This window comes from Sciurus carolinensis, chromosome 3 (genome assembly GCF_902686445.1).
Source record: "Sciurus carolinensis chromosome 3, mSciCar1.2, whole genome shotgun sequence".
NCBI classification, from domain to species: domain Eukaryota; kingdom Metazoa; phylum Chordata; class Mammalia; order Rodentia; family Sciuridae; genus Sciurus; species Sciurus carolinensis.
This window is the reverse complement of record NC_062215.1, coordinates 103,084,517-103,106,992: the sequence shown is the minus strand read 5'-3', so window position 1 is coordinate 103,106,992 and position 22,476 is coordinate 103,084,517. Positions and strand designations below refer to the sequence as shown.

At 36.4% G+C, this 22,476-nt stretch overlaps 2 protein-coding genes across 7 annotated transcripts in view; both read left to right on the top strand.

The window, feature by feature from the left end:
* The window catches only part of Cacnb4 (calcium voltage-gated channel auxiliary subunit beta 4), a 246,846-nt gene extending 238,378 nt beyond the window's left edge, over nt 1-8,468 (top strand). For all 6 annotated transcript variants that reach the window (XM_047544605.1, XM_047544606.1, XM_047544607.1 and 3 more), the window contains 2 exons: nt 4,952-5,137; nt 7,433-8,468. In XM_047544605.1, coding sequence (XP_047400561.1) covers nt 4,952-5,137; nt 7,433-7,693 — 447 coding nt within the window. In that variant the 3' untranslated portion in view covers nt 7,694-8,468. The remainder of the gene's footprint in view (nt 1-4,951; nt 5,138-7,432) is intronic.
* Nucleotides 8,469-17,940: 9,472 nt separating this feature from the next.
* Arl5a (ADP ribosylation factor like GTPase 5A) overlaps nt 17,941-22,476 on the top strand; it is a 29,302-nt gene continuing 24,766 nt past the window's right edge. The window contains 1 exon segment of the mRNA XM_047545012.1: nt 17,941-18,009. The gene's annotated coding sequence lies outside the window, so the exon portion shown is untranslated.

The window sequence follows — 22,476 nt, the reverse complement described above, 5'->3', positions numbered from 1 at the left end:
ATGTTTTAAGAAGACCAATTTCAGATTGCCCTGGTACTATGGTAATAAGAACTGCATAATGCATGGTGAGAAAAGCACATAGACAATTGAATATATAAATGACATGTAATCCTTTAATCCTACTTAGTTACAAGCTGCCTTGTGTTACCAAAAGCTTACCCTGTGACTCTTGGAGCTCTGTAATGGCTTTGTGTGTGTGTGTAAAATGACATCGATCACTCTCTCTGTGAGACTCATCTCCTTAGCAGACTCTTGCAAACCTCTAGTGTTACAGTAACCATAGTAGTTCTCTTTTATTCCATTTTATTTTCCATTGCTGAATGACTCAGATTTATCCTGTTACACACAAGAGCTCTGAAGGGAATGAAGGAATGATAGTACTCACTATATTCGACCATATTGCTCTCATAGTAGTAATTTTCCAGTGCTCTTTTCCAGTAATCTTATTTAAATTATTTGGAATCATGCAGATTCAGTCATCTATTGGAGGTTCTTACCCCACTGGTGCATTCACTATTATAGAGTGCCTGCCTGGATGTCCAGAATTTAGTTCCTAACTCTGCTTTTTAAAAAGGAAATAATCCATTTCACATTTCCTTTATGAAACAAGGCCACATGGGATCCAGTTTCTCTTAGTCCAAAGAAGAATACATCTTTTCTAGGGTTTTAGACACCCAACCTGGATGTAGAGAGCTCAGGATAGTTCATTCCCACCAGTGCTATGCTGTAACACATCTGATGGATATGAACAGTGGGTGCCTTTTCTGCAGACAGAAACACTGACCAGTGTTGCTATGGTCTTTGAAGAATAAGAACAGATGGGATGGAAGAATGTGGGGAGGAAAGCAAGTTTAGATTCATAACTAAAACTAATTTGGATTCATAACAAATAAAAGAGGAACTAGAAAGGATCAAAATCACTATATACTTTACTTTCATGCTAACCCCTCCAGTTAGTGGCAGGAACTCTGATCGACTTTCCTGTTTAGCTCATTAAAGTAGTAACTGCCTGAACTGAACTGCTAGAGCCCCGCAACATTGATTGGTTTTTCTTTATCCCCATAAGACCTAGGTCTTTATAAACCCTTTAACTTAGAGTCTAGTTTCCTGACACAGGTTGACCAGTGAGTTTAGTACTCAAGACTTCAAAGCATTAATAACATAAGAATGAAGTTTTGACATGAAAAAACATCGGTTGATTATTTTATAACTAGCATTGCATATTGTGCCATTCAGTCATTTTATTGTATGAAATAGTATTTGCCATTCGTTTATTCTAAATGGTGGCAGTTCCATAGTCTTTATATTACAGTAGCAAAGAAATGAAAGTAGTTCCCTATTATATCCTTTTATCCTCTTAGAAATAGGAAAGGTGTCCCACATGAGGTTTTATCTACGTACAACAAATGAACATAAAGCAATGCATGTGCCATAAGAGTTGGAATATATTTAATCCCTTGACTAATATGCAGTAATGAACAACTTTTAAAAAGCTAAAATTAAACCGCATAGTTTCTGAGTTTTGTAAACTCTTTATTGAAACATTCAATAGCAACTTCCTGTAAAAAAATATCTGACAAGATACATTCATTTTAATGAGACTACCCCTCTCTAATTAGAAACTATATATTATATAGTTGTTAAGGAAGGTCTATCCAGTCCCCCTATCTTCACTCCAAAAATAATTTAAATAAATAGAACTTACTCTGTTCCTCAGCATAGGACCTGAAAAGACCTATATCTTCTGTAAGAACATTACAGTTTGTTCTGGGTTTTCCAGATTTTAGCAATGATAGTCCCCGATCTCCAGAAATAATCCCTAGCACACCAAGATGGCTGGTTGCCTTAACTCAGGTGATTTCCCCAACAAAGATTGTCACTTATTACCCTCTGAATGGAGAAATAGATAGAGGGTTAATACTTGAAATTTTTAAAAGACATTACAAAACTTCTTTGTTTCCTTATTATTCAACTTCAGTCTTTCCCTTTCTTTCTTCCCTGCCATCGTAGTCCTTTAGCCTACTGGATGAGCTAGAGGCATGTTTCGATCTCGGTTATTTACAATGCTTTAGTTTTTCATTTTCCTGAAAGAGGTTATCCAGAGAAGGAACCTACTGTACCTGAATTTTTGATGGCTTGTTTTGACTCCTCTGTTCACTACTTATTTACTTTGGCAACCACACCATTTCTGCCTACTTCAGCTGAAGAAAATATCCCATCCTAGAATGTCAGAGGTATTCACTGTAGAAACTCTTTGAAAACAACTCCACTTTACTTTTAACTTGACAACAAGGGCATGGTGTCACTGAGCGGGTAACTGTTTACCTCCTAGGATTTTGCTGATTAAATAGTTCTTTGCATCCCTATTCCATGCTGTGGATCTCACATGTTGTATAATAAGGTGCTGATTAGATATGAGCCTTTAAATTTACAAAGAATTGGCAAAGCTGGTGTGTATAAGTCATTGGGTTGCTTCTCCTTGAATGTGTGTGTGTGTGTGTGTGTGTGTGTGTGTGTGTGTGTGTTATTTTCTTTGTACTGACTTTCTAGCACTCTGGTTTCTCAGCTGTGTTATTTCCTAAAGAGAAAGAAAAATTGTCACAGATAGGCAGGCTGTGAAATTCCTTCTAGTTGGAAATAAGGTACATATGTCAGTATTCATTCAGAAGCTGAAATTTGCTTTTTTTCTGTGCTTTGGAAAACCTAAAAGCAGTTTCAAATCATCTTCCATCGTATAACTGTCTTTTATCAGTGCAAAAGCATAGTTTGCAAGAAATGATCGGGCTTAAGCAAACAGCCATGTGCTGATGTATACAAATTCTATCCATTGCCAAAGAGAAGTACTTTATTAAAATTCTCATAATTAAATGTGTGTTTAATCGTGCCTACGGCAGTGACAATGTAGCATGTAGAATAGCCAAGTGGATGTAAGCCTCACTCAAGCAGCATTCTGCAGTCCTGGCTGTCATTGTCAGCAGCCTTCCAGGGCCCTGAAGGTTTTTTGTTTGTTTGTTTGTTTGTTTGTTTGTTTGTTTGTTTTGGGTGGTGGTGCCGGGGATTGAACCCAGGGCCTTCTGTATGTTAGGCAAGCACTCTATCAACTAAGCTATATCCCAAGCCCCCCTGAAGGTTTTTATTTTTATATATATATTTTTTAATTTGGGAATTTCTTAAAGCAAGAAAGTAACTTGTTGGAACTAACCAAACCCACATGACTACATAAGACCTATGTAATCAAATTTGACAATAAATATTATTGTTCTCTGTATTGTTCTGAAGTAAGGTCCCAGTGTGACATGGATTATTATGAATTTTAATACTTGTCTTTCTCACAAGACTGTATTGACTTCTTGAGCACAGGATGTCTGTTCTCTTTGCCACTGTAAATCTATAGTGCCTAGCATGAAATAGGTACTGAGTAAATATTTTAAGACTGAATAAAATATGCAAAAATCCATTGGAAATTCCACTAGTAACTGCTCTTGGGGGGCATTTTTCTACATGAATTGAACTGTCTGAATCTTCATAAAGATGAGTCAGTTTGAACTAAAATTACTTATTATTTTCCTACTTCTACTCCAAGGACCTTCAAATTGCTTTCCAATTCAGAGTGAAAATTTCAGTAAAGGTGAATGTAATGGAACATTGAAATAGTAAGTGGGGGGCGAAATTAAGCATAGTTGGTAGAGCATGTGCTTAACATACCTGAGTTTCTGGGTTCCATCCCAAGCATCAACACTGACTAAATGAATAAATAGTAAACACTGGGGTGCTGGGGGGTGGGAGGAGTGTCCATGGTGACTTCTGCTTCAAGGAGCTCTTGTTCTAAGCACTACAGAAAATGAACCAACTGAGCTGAGTATGAACTCCGTGTCTTCCAATTGCTATTAAGTTTCAATCCATTCAATGATGTTGGTGCTATGGCAGTAACCATGTATTTGATTCATGACTGGAAGGTTCTTATTTTAGTAAAATGGGCTCATAAAAGCAGGTGAATAGTGGTGGAGGTGGTGTGAGAGAGCAGATGTTTTAATCCTGCTACCAAAAGTTAAATCCACCACCACCTACCTGCTTTTATGGCCTGTACTAACACCCGCAGAATGGGTTTTCTCTCTGGGAGGTGCCAAGGTTTTCTGACTGGCCCTCCAAGAGATGTATCCTGGGTGTATCCTGTCCATGTTCCCAGCCACACTGGACTAACAGAAGGGCTGCTCTTCTCATGTTGGGGCAGATGTTCCTGCTTACAAGGCAGATGTTGAGCAAAATCTTTACCAACAGAAACATGTACTCCAAATACTTCCTGTGCAAACATCCCTTTCCCTAGTTAAACACCCTGTTCTTTTTTATATTTCACAAAACAATTTTATGGTAGCAGCAATCACTGTAATATGATTTTTCTAGTATTAATCCTAAACTTTGTTTCCTTGTTTTATTATGAGGCAGATAACATCATTTCCGCAAATATTTTGAAAATTATCTAAGTAAATGGTGTTCCCTTTAACATTGTTACCTTGGGAGATGAAATGTTTATTTCAGTGATATGTTCACTACCCAAAACATTTTTAGAATTCCTCTTTCAATGCTGTTAACTTGCTTCTTTTGTATTCTGAAGTAGAATTCAGTTATATAGGAATATGTGGGGGAAATGTGAATGTATATACACTTTTCCTTATCACCTATAGCACTGTCACATTTACCTCATCTTTTTCTTGCAAAATAATGAAAGATCTGAATATTTAATGAGTACTCATATTTTTACATAAATATCTACCTTTGTGTATGGATAACTGCAACTGTATTCACTAGACTTTGGAAACTGCTAATTTATGTTCTCAGATTTGATGTTAGCTTCTAGATTTGAGAAATACTATTATCTGCCTTAAGAGGCATTTTAGGTTTCATTGCCTAAAACCTAAAGTGGGAATACAATGGATTTTCTTGTCATCTACAGGAAATGTTTGATGTTATATTGGATGAGAATCAGCTTGAGGATGCGTGTGAACATCTAGGAGAGTACCTTGAGGCGTACTGGCGGGCCACCCACACAACCAGCAGCACCCCCATGACCCCGCTGCTGGGGAGGAATTTGGGCTCCACAGCACTCTCACCATATCCTACAGCAATTTCCGGGTTACAGGTATTGTCACTCGTACTTTTACTACCTCACTACTAAGATTCTATGGAGAACTTGATGAAGTGGAAGACTAGGGTTGTCCTTCATCTGAAGAGGAAAACATAGGGGTCCATTATATAAAGAAAATCTAAATTATTATCTAACCATGTTCCATCCTAGAGAAAGTAAGCCTTCCTGGAAACTTTCTCACTGTGAATTTATAATGAATCAATTGCTGGTCAATCAATTTGTACTCAGTACAGCTGTCCATGACTTCTCGATGGCACTTCTTAATGATTAGATGACAGTGCAAATCTCAGCTGCCCTGTCTAGGTATATAAAATATTTGGGGATGGATAGGCCTTTTGACTGCCCTTAACTATTCCCACCTTGCCCTCTATTTTACACAAGATAGAATGTGAATGTGAGTTTGGAAATGGTGACAGGTCTCTGAGTTTTCTTGGAGAGGCCCAGGGGTCCAAGGGCAATAAAATATTTGGGGATGGATAGGCCTTTTGACTGCCCTTAACTATTCCCACCTTGCCCTCTATTTTGCACAAGATAGAATGTGAATGTGAGTTTGGAAATGGTGACAGGTCTCTGAGTTTTCTTGGAGAGGCCCAGGGGTCCACCTTGTTTGATGGCTATGGCAAGTGTCTTTAGGGAAGCTAGGAATGAGCACAGGACCAGGAGCTTCTCTCTTCTGCTGTTCTCATACTGCACTCAGAACTAGATATAGAAAGCCAGGGGTATTATGATACAAAATGACTCTTTCTTTTCTACATTAATTATTATTTACCTTTATCAAGCAGCTGCTGGAATATGACCAAACCCCCAGCTGACTGAGGAACATGTAGTCAATTGAGCCCTCTTTCATCATGACTAGTTTTGTTTTAATGGGTTATAATGATAGTCATAATTGTAGATCATGTAGAGTTAACTCTGAGATAAATGGCACTCTCTGAAATACTATTATAACTTTATTACTCTTCTGCAAAATTGCATCTTTATAAGCAGAGAATCTGCCATATAAATGAATCACTTTTGAGACTGGAAATGAACGTGGAAATGTATGATGATAATATACGGTGTGTCTGTATGCACCAGGACTATTTCCTGCCTTGTTTTCCTTCTTGTATGCTGATGAGCATAGCATTTCCATTGGTTCACTTGAGTTGACTCTGAATTGTGCATAAATTAGTGGGATGAGGAATGGATGTATGAAACAGTGTGCTTCTCTGGTGTAGGAGGAAGTTGAATGTTGTACTTTGTTTATGAATGCAGCACTCTTGAATCGGCATCCCTAGCACACCCACCTAGAGTAGTTTTACCAGTTTCCCTAATGAGTTAATGGGGTGGCCTTTGTTCGAAGGCCTACTTCTCCCAGGAATATAGGCTCTAAATTGTTAAACACCTGGCTGAAGTTGATGGCACAGTCTGTGACCCACTGAATGAGTCTCCTTCTGTACAAAGTATACTTTGGAGAAGATGTGTCTGGGCCGATGGTTTCATCAGAATCTTGTTCCTTATCTGAAATGGCTACCTAAGCTGGTACCACCAATGCATGGTTCCCATAGTGAGAAAAATATTCAAATAACATTTTCTGAGCCATCACATAAATGACTTAAGATGATACTTTCAATTAATAATATTAGAGAAATTTGCTTTCTATCTGAAAATTAGTTTTGCAGAACATTTCAGTTGAGGAAACAAGATTTATGAGGCATCAATTAGCTGACTCTGTAATTACTATATACTCCTTTGGAAAGAATATTGTTGAGAGTCTAAAAGTATCTAGGCTACAGAAACAAATGCACTATTTTATAGATAGTACAAATAATAATTTCATGGAGTTTTTTTAAGGAAAATTCAGCTAGATCAAGGTGAAGTATATGACTTTAGAAGAAGAAAGATTCTATCAGTTCAAGAGAAGAATAAAATAATAGATGCTATTCCAAACTTTATTTCCCAAAAGTAAAATAATCCTCATTTTTATAGAAGTGCAATTATTAGAACTTTCTAAGTATGTTAAGTTCCATTTAACAGTCAACTTTCAATTCTGTATTTTTAATAGGATGCATAGTCAATGCAGCACTATGTAATTAAATTCATAAATTATCCACACTATGGCATCTTTGCATGTTGTGTCCTAAAAAAATAAAACCAGAGCTTTGGGGCAGATCATTTGTGCATCAAAATGTTTTATCAAGTCAGATATCTTGCTTCTCATTGTACAGATCCTATTATTGTACATTCATTTACATGTTTAGATGAATGAAACTGATATTATTTAATCCATGAACTATCTGATATTTTTAGAGTCAGCGAATGAGGCACAGCAACCACTCCACAGAGAACTCTCCAATTGAAAGACGAAGTCTAATGACCTCTGATGAAAATTATCACAACGAGAGGGCTCGGAAGAGTAGGAACCGCTTGTCTTCCAGTTCCCAGCATAGCCGAGATCATTACCCTCTTGTGGAAGAAGATTATCCTGACTCATACCAGGACACTTACAAACCTCACAGGAACCGAGGCTCACCTGGGGGATACAGCCATGACTCCCGACATAGGCTTTGAGGCTGCCAAAACAAAACATATATATATATATATTCATCTGTTGACAATTTGCCATAGCACTGCTAGGATAAACCAATCATCTTAACTTGGCAAGTACAGCACAGTATTTACTGTGCTTATGGGCTGCTGTCATTTGATGCTAAGGGGCAAAAAACAAACAAAAAAAAATGTACATTATGCCCTTGAGTCTAGATGGATATTAGATGCCCAATCATATAGATATTTTTAAGTGCAACATTTACATAACAGTACCTTTTGTTTTCTTCATAGATTTAAACACATCAATTTGTAATTTAGGGTACTTAACAAGGCACATATAAAATAATTTCCCATGCTGGAAATTCCAAATGACCAGTTCCAGTTGGAACCAATTTATAAACCAATTCCTGTTGGAATTTGGGTGAATTGACTAGAAAGTCTACTTGAGCATGTTGCAATCAATTGAAATCTTGGGAAAAAAACTAATAAGAAAATCAAAGTATCAATAGAAGCCAAAACTAGCTATTTATTTGCTGGAAGCTAAATTTACACTTAAAGTTGGAATGTATAAACATTTTAATATATGTTAATGTTGCCAGAATGGCTTTTTGAACTTACCAAATGTATTGATAGTGCCATAAAAATCTCAAATCTTAATGCAGAAATTAAATAGTCTCCTCATATTTTAATATTTTTATTTCTTTTCTGGCACAGCTGTTGTATTCAAAGTGTTTTGCTTTCTGTTCAGTCAGTACTGTTAGCTCGTTTGAACTTGGCAAAAAAAAAAAAATCGGCAGAGAGAAAGAATAGTAAAGAGAAGCCCATGCATAGCTGATTATAAGAAATGGGAAATGAGATGTTTCTTTAGTCAGTTTGAGCACAACTACATACATCCAGGGATCTGAAGTCACAGCAAGATAGTGGTACAGATCCTCCTGAGTGCAAAGCCAAACATCTCCAGGTGGGAGTTCATCTATCCCACTTAATACAAACACGGGTCAGTTTTTCCTGCCAGTGTAGTTAAGTATCTTTCTATCACATCAATCTGTCTCTGTCTTTGACTATCTGAACATTCTAGCTCTTAAGCAAAATTTTTAAATCATGCCAAGGATTTTTGTCTCCCATGATACATTCAAATTAGGTACTGGAAATTGTCTTTTTTACAAATGACTAATTGGAAAAAGTTAAATGATAAATTCAAAAGCTTGCAGTAAAGAATAAACTCATAGATGCAGAATATATTTGTTCACTATAATTACAGTATTGTAATGCAGAGAATTATAAAGAATTTAGAGATTAAGATACCTTATTTCTAGTGAACGTTTTTATCACTCGTTAATTATTCAGTTTTTCCAGTGACTATAATTATAGAATTGATGACCAATGTCTTCTATTATCAAGGAAGCCTTAGATTCCCTATGATCCAAAAAAATCATGGAAATTGACCCTTTTTTAAAGACAAAATGTCTTTACAAAAGACTCTTTTTTCTAAAATTCCAAAATGTGTACATTTCCTCAAACTCTGATGGGACCCAGGCATAAAATTCTTTTCTACTGGTACATGTTATGAAAACTATTTTTGAAAACAAGAATAATTAATTTTATATTATCTTATTTTTCCCCAAGTTTTTCAATATTTAGACTCTCCAAGCATGCACCAGCTCAATAATTTTTCCTGATCAAGAAAATAAGTTTCATATTCTTGATTACCCTCATCTTGAACCTCACTGCAACCTCATCATACAGTCTCCCTTCATGTTCACTGTGTGTACCCATGATGAACCTGTTCAGTGATAATGAGGATGCCTATAATTATGTAAGTCATCTCATACGTTTGATACAATTAAACATGGGCTCAGTAAATTTTAAAAGTTAACATGTGATACTGGCTTGTGAAGTTCTTTTGTCATCTAGTGAAGCTTACAGAACTTTCAGTTAAGACGTTTAAAAGAGCTATATCCATTAGGCTCTTTAAAAATATATATATAACCTGCCATTACTGAATACTTTGTTAGAACATAGAAGAGCATTTTCCAGCAAACAAAAATATATTTATTACATGTACAGCACATATTTGCATGAGAAAGAAAACATTAGCCAAAACATTTTTCTATATGCTTTACTGGTTTCTTGTTTGTGCGCATTAAAGTATTTAATTGCAAAGAGTGCACCAAGGTGCATAAATTTAGACTAGACAGCTGTTCAGCTTTTTCTGTAGTAGCATTAGCAATTTGGTCATTTAACTACTTTAAGATATTTATATTTTATGGCAGGTAGCTGTAACAGCGTTTACATATATTTCCTAGTCAACAAGATCACCATTTTATTTCAACTTTTAAAAAGTCACATATTTTTAAAGGTCTCTCAAAGCCTTGTTTCTAGACTTCCATGTCATGCTGAAAAAGAGGGAGGCCCATTCAATATCCATGCACAAAACCAATCCATCATTTGCCATCACATGTCCATACCTGTTTTGCTTTGCATTCTTATTCAAAAGTTAACAATTTTGGAAAGGGTATAATGTATATTTTCTTAATGGATGTATTTAAAATTCCATTTAATTTGGCATATTATTTCATCTTCCTTCTGTAATAAGTTTATTTCCTCCAAATGAATAAGAAATATGCATCTTCCTTTTATTAAAAAGTGTTTTGTTTCTGTGTAAATGATACTACAATTCAGATATTTACTAAGTGAAAAGTTTTATTTTTGTCAAGCACACTAAGCACCTTTGGAATATATATATATTCCACAAATACTTTGCTTTTCATTGATTTTATTTAAAGTGGAAAATGATCACAAGTAGGAGAAACAAGTGTTACAATATTTGGGGGCTGTTTTAACTTGTAGTATAAACCACCTTTTAGAATTCTGTCATTTCAGTAACAATGAAGACTCCTGTGACAATGTGGAAATGTAGTCCTGAAGGACAAAAAAAAAAGGAGGAATGCAAGTTGTCAATCCAGATGTTAATTCTCAAGGCTATAATGTGACTCTAATATTATAATCAACAATATTATCTCGTTTACTGCAATATTTAAAGCAACACTTAGAAATGTTTATATGACTGATATTTCTCTCTTATCTTTATACAGTTCTATTGGAAGGAAGGTTGAAATTCTTAACAATTTAGGCTAACAGTTTTTCCTAATAAGAGAATCTTAATGCTGTGACTATACAGGTCATTGCATTTAGTCCTTAATGAAATGAAGTTTTAAAATGTGAAACAAATTCTGAGACAATTATTTGTTCCCTTTAAATAATGTTATTTACTCTAGTTATTGTTGTTGTTTGCAAAATGTATTTTTGGAATGTTAACCTCTTTTCATACCTGCATACTTGAACTTGTCTTTTGTGTGGGGGCCTTAAAATTCATAATATAAAGTGGGGATAGTGAAAGAGAGTGTGAGAAGAAAATTATGGCAAAAGATAGTTTGCAAATTTAAATTCTTCAAATGAACATATCACAAGATATTATCGTGACCCGGGATGTCAGTTAAGAATGTTTCTAGGTAACCATAATTTGCATGCTGGTATATTTTCTTAAGTTGTTCAATTTTATTTTGGTATTTGCTAAAAAACAAAACATAATACCACTGTAGAATTTGCCCTCTACTGATATTTATACTACCTCTTCTCTAGAGAAGACAGTCTGTCTTAAAAGGGAAAAAACTTGTCAAAAACCAGTGATCAAAATTCTTACTATAACCACTAACCTTGCTGAAAGCTAATTGCATAAAATGTTAAAATATACCTTTCCTTTAGATTTTAAACTGATGATTTAATCCCAAATGCTGCATGTTTCCTTAATGCTCTTGTCACCCTTCATTTCTTCCATGTTAGTGAAGGTTTTCTTTGAATTGGTTTACAGATTATTAAGTATGGTTAATTTGGTTAATTTAACAAATGAGTTGTCATAGGGAACAAAACAAACTGCAAAGTAATTGCCTTTGTGCACAACATGGTATGATATCTAACTCTAAGGGAGTAGTTCCAAAGACTTGATGTTTAAATGCAGCTGGTTTGCAAATTCAAATTTTTGTCTTCTGTGGACACGAAGAACATGACTTAACCAATTACTGGGTAAGGATATGTATTGTCTTGGACTCCCATGTAATTGGAACAAATTTCATATCAATGTTTCAAATAAATACATATGTATCCCTTGGTCCTTTAATATTTCTGCCTTTGTCTCTCATGACAATGTTGCATGTTGTTTTTTTTTAATTATATAAAACTCATCCTTGAATGACTATATGAATGAAAACTTTATAGGAAATTATGTAATAAACCTGTTTTATTAGTTCTTTATAATTTTAAATAATGTCATACTATACCTTAAGCTGTGTCTATGCAGCAGAGAACAGTCCTCCTCTTTTCAATGACGATCATGATCAAATCAGTCAATACAATAGACAATAAAAATAACTTTTTTCTTTGAGTTAAGCTATCAAATTAGTCAAAATAGTAAATTTGGTTTATAGGGGCAGACAGAGCTACAGCATTAAAAAATTACTTTTTAAAGTTTTCTTCTTTTATTAGAAGGGGTTCTCCAGTGAAATATGTCCTCTGATAGCAACCATCTCTATCTACTTGTGGGTGATCTAATCTCAAATGCTGCATGTAATTGAGCTGTGAGAAGATTAGAAAGTATCTCATCAGATAATTAAGGGCTGTAACTCCCACATGAAAAATGTATAAATACAAGTGAATAGCACTGAGTTTTGGGGGTCATAGTTTCATATGAAACTTTCTTTTGTTTCTTTTGATGGATGTAAAGTGTTTGCAGAAAGGTGGCAGAAAATGATACCAATGGATTCAAAGTGGTTTGGGGTATAAACTAATACTTCCTCATTTGAAAATTTTAAGGAGTTAAAATGAGAACGAAGAACCAAAAGTGGCTGGCCTCTAGCTTTTCAATATTTTGTAAGTGTTCTTGGTTATGTTTTGAACACTTAAAATTTCTCAACAAATGGCTATGTCTATATTTATGTAGGGGCCTCTCTTGCCCTACTTGCATGCCACTTTCACACACTTAACTGAAATCAGTGTGAATTCCGTATGCATAAGGGATGTATTAAAGATGCGGGATCATTAATGCTATATTGTTGCATACTATTTTTCATATGCCTTACAATATTTTCTGGGACGTTATTAAAATGAAAGCATTTTATTGCCAAAATAAATCTATGTTGTTATTTCTGCATTAGCAGTAGAAAAATAATGTAGCAAAAATATATATTGTACAGTACAAAATTATAAAATATATATATATTTTGCCAATAATATGAAAATAGATTGAGGAGAAAGAAGCACATTTGTTATAGCACAAACTTATAACAAAATCCACTGTTAAATTTGGCAGTCCTATTTTTAAAAGTATAGATTTAGTTATATGTTTCATCTACCATCTTTTTAACTTGCTGCTTGATACCTTTCCAGCAATTTATTTCATAGCCTTGCAATCTGTGGTTGTAATTTATTTTATTCCTTTCCATAAAACTTATTAAATTTTATTTTGTGATAAGACTCATACTATATTTTCTGTTCTTATTTCTTCTCCTTCAATAACAACTACAAAATGTCACAGCAAGTGAGCTCACAGGGCTCCTCTGATTTGGACATGTTTGAAATTGTTTATGTTTTTCACAGCCTCAAGTTAGAATGAGCAACCAAGATGTCCCAATGCCAAAATATTAGTTAGGGATTCTTTAATTTATTTTATACTGGATACTAGTTTGAAATATAAGTTAAAGCCATTAGCTTTGTTTTGGAAGGGGTTGGGGAGGGAATAAAAAATAAAGCTATTACTATAAAACATTAAAAATAAAAATGGGAAAATGATACAGAAAGTTTTCCCCTGCTATTCTGAGGCCTGTTGAATATCCCTGACTATTGCTATATCTCCAGTGATTAAGTGGGGAAAAATACCTTTGTCGAGTAATTTGTTCCTTTCTTCAAATTTCAGTTATTTATTTTGATAATTTAACCCCTTTTATTTTTCTGAAATAGGTATGTGTAGCATTCTACAAGGCATGCTGGGTAAAATATACTATGCAAATGTGTACAGTGCTGCATGTTTTGTTCTCCCTCTGCTTTAGTGGCTTCAAAGAAAAAAATGTGGTGTTATTTTTGTGAACAAAGACATTTAACAAAGAAAATGCAGAGTGCATGCATACAATATCCTAATTTCTATGGATTTGTTTTATGGAATTTAAATGTGTACAAAACAACTGCATTAATTTTTTTCTTTTATATAATAAATGAAAAAACCCTGAAACCAGCGTTACATCTCTCCTTTATATGATTAGAGATATAGTGAAGAAATACTGGAAATCACTAAGAATAATTATATAGCTCTTATAGGCAAAATTAAAAATCTAAACATTTACTCTCAAGAAACTGCAATTAATTAGCTGTTTTCCTGAATACTCTGTTAGGTTCTATGAGTGATCACAAAAGAAGTACTGTGTGGAAAAGAATTTATAAGTTACACACATGAAATGGAATTATATTAGAAAAAAGTACATGAAATAGAATTAAATACAATATACAAAAATATACAGGATGAACCATTTTGTTCACAAGATACCCATAAATGAGTAATGTATCAGTTATCAAAAGTTTCCAAAGCTATCCCAAACCTGTAAGAATTCCATGGGTAATATATAGGTTATTATTTGACATTTCCTGTATGCAGGGTCATTTGTCTGTGCTACAAATTGATTGGAACTTAACTTTTCAGAGATAAATTCTTTTCAAATATGTTCAAAAGAAATATATATGTTGAATAATATCTGTATTTGAATTATACAGTGATTTATTATAACCAAGTTATTTTACAAACATTATCACATTTAATCTCTCTGACCGGGCTGGGGACATAGCTCAGCTGGTAGAGTGCTTGCCTCGCAAGCACAAGGCCCTGAGTTTGATCCCCAGTACCGCAAAAAAAAAAAAAAAAAAAATCTCTCTGACCACCCCCGAAAGTAAGCAGGGTATAAATTACTAGACACAACTATGAATGAAGAAACCAAAGCTCATTGTAACTTTTTTTTTCTCTGAAGTATTTTCATTTAAAAATACATTTATTAAATGCTTTTAAGGTAGATAGCCATCTAAAGCATACAAAATAATGCCTGGGATACAAAAATGTTGACTGAATGAACAGTTTCTCAGTTATTGCAAAGACATTGTATTAGGCTACCCCAACTATCAAAACATTTCAACCAACAATCTGAAAATCCCAAAAGGAGGGATTACAGTTGCTCACTATCACAACATCAAGTGGTCATGTGCCTGAAGCCACCTCTCTTGTCATCAGCACATTTCCACTAAGCAGATGGACTGTGGCAAGAAACATCTTGTTTGTCCTCTAATACAACATGCAGATTAGTATAGTGGTTACAGTGTGACTCCAACCCTTGCCTGGTTTCAAAGCCTAGATCAGTTGTCAGTTTGGGGCAATCACTGGACTTCCCTGAGCCTGGATCTATTTCTGTAGAGTGTTTTTCTTTTGGTTATGGCCACATTTTTCTGTTTCCTTATACGTCCAGTAAGTTTTTATTGGATTTATAATATTGTAAATTTTACATTGTTGATGATTTGGTATTTCTTTTAAGAACGATGAACTTGTTTGACAGGCAACTTGTGTGACAGTTTTAGCCTTTTCAACATTTGTTTCAAGCTCTTTTAGAACTGATTTAAAGGATAACTTTTTCTTAGGCTAATTTAGTTCTTCTTCTAAGGTCTCTGGGGTGTCTATTGAATGTCCTATATATCAATGAGTTCTCCTTGGCTGAAGGGAACTCAAATGATTTCTGGTCCATTCTAATCTCTGGGAATGATTTGTTTTACAGTTCCCATTTACTTTTTTTCCCCTCAGAAATAGTTATTGGCCAGCCTCCTGGAGTTTTGAACTACACAAGTATAGACCGATGTGCAGTCAAAGATTGAGTGGTCTCCTGTGCCCATTTCTACAGTTTTTCTCTGCATAGCTTCCTTTCAGTTACTTGACTTCACAAACTCTAGCCACTTTGATCTCTGGGAAGGTTTATCTTACTTTTGGGGGGTTCCCTACTCCCTCTGTAGTTGTCTGTAAATTGCTTTCAGACAGAAAATCCAAGCAATGGTATAACTGATTGTTTCTCTTTTGTAAGAGATCACAGTTCAGTGCTGTGTGTTTTCCAATATCTGAAAACAGTTGTTTCCTGTATTGTGTTGAGTGTTTAATTTGTTAATAGTAGGGGATCAATCCAGATCATCCCATTCTCTCATGCCTTGAAGCAGAAATATCTTCAATGACATTTTGCACATCACTATAATTAGTCTTTAAAAGGTCTCAGGAGTCTGCTTTCACAAATAGCTTCACATCACTCACCAAAGTTTCCAAATTACATCTATAGTAGTTCCAAATTTGTATTTCACCTATGGATCATATAGTCAGACAAGATTTTATTAAGTAAATTCATCATTTCTTTCTTTGAGAGACACTTAGAAAATAATCAGGAAGATCATCTCCTTAATAAAGATAGAGAATTTGAAGCCCCATCTAGGCACTGTGGCACACTCCTTTAATCCCAGCCACTCTGAAGACTGAGGCAGGAGGAGGCAAGTTTGAAGTCAGCCTGTAGAGTGAGATACCTGTCTCAAGATAAAAACAAAAAGGGCCAGGAATGCAATGGTAAAGTGCCCCTAGGTTCAACCCTACTACTCTTCCTCGCCACAAAAAAAAAAAAAAAAAAAAGAAAAGAAAAGAAAAGAAAGGAAAAAAACTAGCTTCACAGATTATATGGGTCTGACATGCATTTAATAAATAGAGGTGTGTGGGAGTTTGTAAAATATCTCAGAGCTGTCAAGGCATTACCTACAATGTGCCATTTATGGAAATGTTGGTTATCCAAACAATATTGCTTTTCTAAATAACCGATGGAGTACTTCATTAAGTAAATTCAGACACAATCATCCATAAATTATTGTGGGTTACTATAAAGATTTTTCTCCCTTCTCATACGTCTCCTCTATAGTTCAACTTTTCAAATAGCTCCCAAAAGAAATAGCTCCCCCAAAATTATTTTTCTATATATTGAGAGAAGATAGTACTTGGCTAGAAGTCAGGTGGAAAGTTGTAATTTATTGTTGATTTTGCTTAATTTCATTTGGCTATTGGGGATGGGAGGCAAGGTACCTTTTTCAATTTCTACTTTTTTAAAGCCAAAGTTAAGGAGAATGGAAAGGGATAGAGCTGTTTCTGGTTTCTTTGTGGAAGAAAAGCAGCAAGCAATCCAGTTTCTTTTTCCCACCTTTCATCTCTAACAACAGTCAGGACTAATTTATCACAGTCATCAGGTGACCCAGAATCAAAGGCAGGCTTCTAATATCAATCAATATGAGGCCTAGAGATAAGTAACTTGTCTAGGTAAAAAAAAGAACATGTGGAACAAGAACTCTGATATCAAGTTACCTAATGATTCACTTATATTGTAGTTTTCAATTAAGTTTTCCACAGTAGAGGACTTTGACTACATACATAACTGCATAGCACGGAACACAGTTGTTCAAAGTGTGCAGGGAAGATTGTAAGAGCAGAGAGAATACTTGGCCGTGTATTTCATAGGAAAGAAACTCCTGGAATAATGGGGTTCATACTGTAGAGAACAATAATATCTGTCTCAAGTGTTAGTATTCTTCTACTCAGACAGCTTTTGTGGCCACTAAAGTTTGTAACAAGGGAGTGACTTGATCAAAACCTGAGTGGAGGGAGATGGGAGAGGGAAGAACCCTGAGGGGCAAAAAGATAAGTGATGAGAAGACCAACTGCTAAGATAAGGTCACTGATTTCAGCTGGTATCCAGGGACAAGAAATTCGAAACAGAAAGCTCTTAAGCTTCCCTCAAGTCATCGAAGACCAACACGTGGGGTGGGGCTTTGGTGGTGTGTGTATGTGCGTGTGTGTATAGGGCTAGAGATGGCACAAATTACATATTTGCATCAAGACTCTATGGAGGATATTGAGGGAGATAAAAAATGTTGCGAACGCAACCACGCAATCAAGAGCCACCTGCCCCAACCCGTAGCCCGCACAGACTTAATTTAGGGGCATAATCCTACAGCTTCGGATAACTTCGTTATACAAATTGGGAAGGGCTAGGCGGGCGCCCTTTCCCAGGCTCCGCCTCTCTGGCCGCGCGCCTGCGCACTTGGGCACGCCCGCTCCGCCCCGTCACCTCCCCCGCCCGCGTGGTCGCCTCCACCGCAGCCGCCCGAGAGGAGCTGGGGGAGGACGGTGGCCCGCGAGGCTCGTCGCAGACAACGCGGCGGCGATGTCCGCGAGCCAGGCGAGTGCCGCGGCGGCAGCGGCGGGGCCTCGCGCACGGCAGGGCGGCCTGGGTTTTGGCCTCCCTCGGGTTCCCTGGAAGCGGGCCGGCGGCCAGTGCGGGAACGGCAGCAACAGCAGCAGAGGCGGAGGCTCCAGCGCGTCTCTCTATCCTTTAGCCTGAGCCAGGGGAGGCCAGGCGGCCCGGGTGGCTGGAGGGGGTCCGCTGCCCGAGAATGGGAATTCTTTTCACCAGAATATGGAGACTGTTCAATCACCAGGGTGAGGCGGCTCGGGCCGCGGGCGTACGGGTTGGGGAGAGGGTCAGTCCTAGCCGGGTGGGTGGGTGGGTTTCCGAATACTTCGTAGTGTGGGCGGTGCGGTCGGGCGCTGTCTCGGCGCCGGGTGCGAGCTGCGCCGCCGCGGGCCTGGGACCGTTCAGTCCCCACTCGCGAGTTTGGGGATGGTTCCCGACCCGCACTCCTTTGTCTTTGGGGAGTTTCCTAAGAAGTCTATCAAGCAGTACACCCATTGCTCCGATTTCGATTGAGAGTAGAAAAGGTTTCTTGCCGTACACCCGATGTCTGTGAGATTCACGGCCTGGCCGGGTCTCTTTCGGCCCTTTCTTCTGCCAGCAATTCGAATAGGACACCAGAAGAAATGCTGGGGTCTTCTGAGATGAAGGTTGTATAGCTTTTGGTCCTGGCCGCACTAAGCCACTGAGGGTTGCACAATGAGGGAAACGTGAGGAATTGCTCTTGACTTGCCCAGTACACTTAGGGTTTAAGAATCTTAACTTCACCCCCACCCCCCTTTGGGGGAGGGGAGCAAGAGACCTAGGCCTTCTGAAAGTGATAGACTTTTCTCCGTTTGCCTTGTCTGTGCTTAAGGTTAAGCTTAAGGTCATTTTTCTACTTGTGTAGGTTAGTAGAGTTTTGTTATTGTGTGGTTGGGTTAAAAATGTTAAAAAGTGTTTCAGTGAAAGCTTTAAAAGCCATACCATATGAAACATTTGTTGACAGTAGGAAACTGCAAGTTACTAAGTATAGAGTGTATTGTATAGGGATGCTTAAGTTCATCAACACAAGCATTGCCTTGAAATACTAGCAGGTTTATTAAAATTTGTTTCAAAATGTGTAAAACTTGGAAAGAGGATACAGTTTTAACAAAAAAGACTCCATAGTTATTAAGATACAATGTAGTGGTGTACTTTTATTTTTTTAAATTCAAATCGGGTGATTCATCATTCCTACTGTCAGTAACTTAGTTTTTCTCTTGTATAAGTTGCTGGTGTTATCACATCCCAAAGTTTTCTAGTTAAAAATTAAAATGAATGGTGTCATCTATTACACAGGTCCACTGCTGCCTCCTCCCCCTTCATAATGGTACTCATCTGGTAAATAGAGGGAAGGGACTGGACTTTGTGGTCTCTACTGTGTCTTAAAAAAAAAAAATGATAGTGTAGAGGACATGATTCCAAATGTAATGGAGGGTGATATGGGGATTTTTCACAAAGTGGAGAAAACTAGTTCTAATCAGCACTCTCTCTGACTGGGTGTGTGTGTGTTGGGAGAGAATGAGAACCAGTCACTTAACCTCTCAGAGCAGGTGTTCTTAACCTGTAACACAAGGGATCTGTGGAGCCTACAAATCTTGAAAACTTAGTCTCTAGGTTTAATGTATTTACATTGTTATAAAACCAGTGAGTTTTTCATAGATAAGGTCTAGTTTTAACATCCATAATTTTGAATCATTTTTAACAAAGCTAGGGTTTTCAATTCTGCTGTGAGGTTTAGAAAAACTTGTTAATTGAACTCTGCTACTGCTGGGAAAATAGATATCTCTACTCTCTATTTTGAGTCTGTGATAAAAATTTACTTCTGTAGCTTAATGAAATCAGAGCTTTGCCAATTATTATTTACTACTTGCTGGTAGTAAATAATAATATGTGAATGTGTACCACTATAGATCACTGATAGTAGTTTTGTTTTTATAAGCTGTATTCTGTGATAATTGCCTGGACATTTTTCTTCGAGTTCGGAAATTAATAATAAGAGGAATTAATGAAGTCAAGTTCTAAAAAGTTGTATCTCACTATTGCAAAAGTAAATAAATTGTTTCTTTTCTGTTAAACCCTGGTTGTGTTATCACTTTTTAGAATATTCACTATTCAGTCTAATGCTAGATACTTGTTGGTTTTGTACTTCTGTGTTAAATTGGACATATGTAAGTTAGATATATCTTAGGTACTTTATTTTACCTACAGAAGAATTAGGACACAATCCTATTTTCTTTGCACAGGAACTCTTGGAAAAAAAGTTTTGGGGGATTGCAGAATTTACTGTGCTGATGAAACTTAAACTGTGGCAGATCTCTTTTCTGAAATCCCTTCAGAAGAGCTTTTTCAGTTAAAGCTTAGATTGAGTGCACAGTGAAAGAAAATTGTATACTGCTCAAAAGAAAAAGCATAGGTTACATTTAGGTGATACTTAGGTTCAATGGAACACAAACTTTATTCTCTGTGCTATAAATTACATAATTTTTATTTAAATATGTTTCAATAGTCCTTTGAAGTAGTTATTTATTTCCCCTGAAAAGAGGAAACTGAGGCTCAAGGGGAGTCATTTCACCAACTATATAGCTGTTATGTGACAGAGCCAGGCAAGTTTAAATGCCAAAGAAATGTGTGGCTGATTATTATTGGCCATCTTTAAAGAAGAGATTGACGTCATTTTTTCCTATTTTTCACCCTTGTTAACTGTCTCTCAGTTGCTAAACTACAAATCTCTAGGACTTTGAAGACTTGCCATATGTGACTTTTCAAATGTATGTAAGGGCTTGTGAATAGTAGTTTATTAAACACATATTTTCTGAGCATCTGTTTGGGCCAGGACCAGTGCTAAGTGATAGGAATTAGAACAAAGCCAACTGACAAATATTTCTGTCTTTATAGAGCTTCCATTGTAGTGTAGGAAGATGGAAAATAAACTCACTCCATCTCTGGATAAAATAAAAAGCAGTTAACATTTACTGACTTGCAAGGCTAGATTCTAAGTGCTTCATACAGGTTGGTTGATTACTCCTCATAGCAACCCTCTGAGGTGAACATTATTCTTCCTACTTTACAGAGGCAATTCTGTTTTACAGAGGTTTTTTGTTTGTTTGTTTTTGTTGTTCTGCTTTTCCATTGCCAGGGCCTCACACATACTAGGCAAGTGCTTTACACTGAGCCACATTCCCCAACCCCTTAGGTGGTTTTCATAAAGGACTATAATTCCAAGTGATGAACCTGAGATTTTAACCAAGGTTTTCTATTGCCAGAGTTAGTGCTCTTAAAGACACACACACCTACACCTTTTTTTGTATAAGAAAGACTCATGTTAGATAAAAGAGAGAACTCTGACACTTATGTGAACTATGGAAGAAATAGAATCTCCCATTGGAGTCTTGTATTGCTTTTCTGATTGGTTGTTAGAAAAGGAATTATATTATGAATGAGTACTGGAAAAGTTGCGTATGCTGCGCAAATGTGACTCTTGACAAAGTTAATTTTTTTTTTTTTAAATTTTGATTCATTGTACACAAATGGGATACAACTATTGTTTCTTTGGTTGTACATGAAGTAGAGTCACACCATTATCTGACAAAGTTAATTCTTCTGTTTTGTTTTTAATATATTTAAGCAAATTCAAACATATGTAGAAGAATACATGTGGAAGCTGAGTGACTAAGGAGTCAACTATACCATTTATCAATATATTACCTCTTAGCTCCGAATGAACCCTTTTGTATACTATGTGGAAGTAGAGCCGGTCCTTTAAATAGTTTTCTTTTGTCAGGTGGCACAGTGTTAAACTTTGTTGATAGACAGCACTGGAGGGACATTGCAGAAAGAAAGGATTTTTCTTCATGGTTACATTGTGCTCTCTCAAAAAGGCTGCAACACAAACACACCTTCACCAGTGCCTGACTCTTGCACTACATAGTGGTTAGCAGCAGTCAGCTGCTTCTCCCACCCCTACCCCCAAGCTTTTTTGGCTAGAGAAGTACCTTCCAAGGAAAGTGTTCTCCTGCACCCTGAACCCAGGATTTCTAGCACCTCACAGGAGCAACTTCTCTGCCATTTTTTGGTACATAACTGTGTCTTCCAATAAGGTCTTTATCTTAGTCCCAAGAGGGAGGGAGGAGCACTATCTCAGCCATAGGTGGAGTGGATTCTTCTTATATTTGTCATTCCTATATCTTTGTAGCTCTTTCTTATTAACCAACCCCCCAATAATCCAATCTCCTATAACAGTTATTTCTCTAAACTTTACAACTTCAAATTATTGTATGTTTTCTGATTAGATTTCTAATTGTCATGTGTATTCTTTGCTTTTTCTTCAGCAACCTCTTTGTTTTTTCTCCATGAAACTTCATTATTATTACTATAAAAAGCAAGTTTATTTTCAGTTTTTTTTTTATTGATGACACTTTTTAAGTTTTGAAA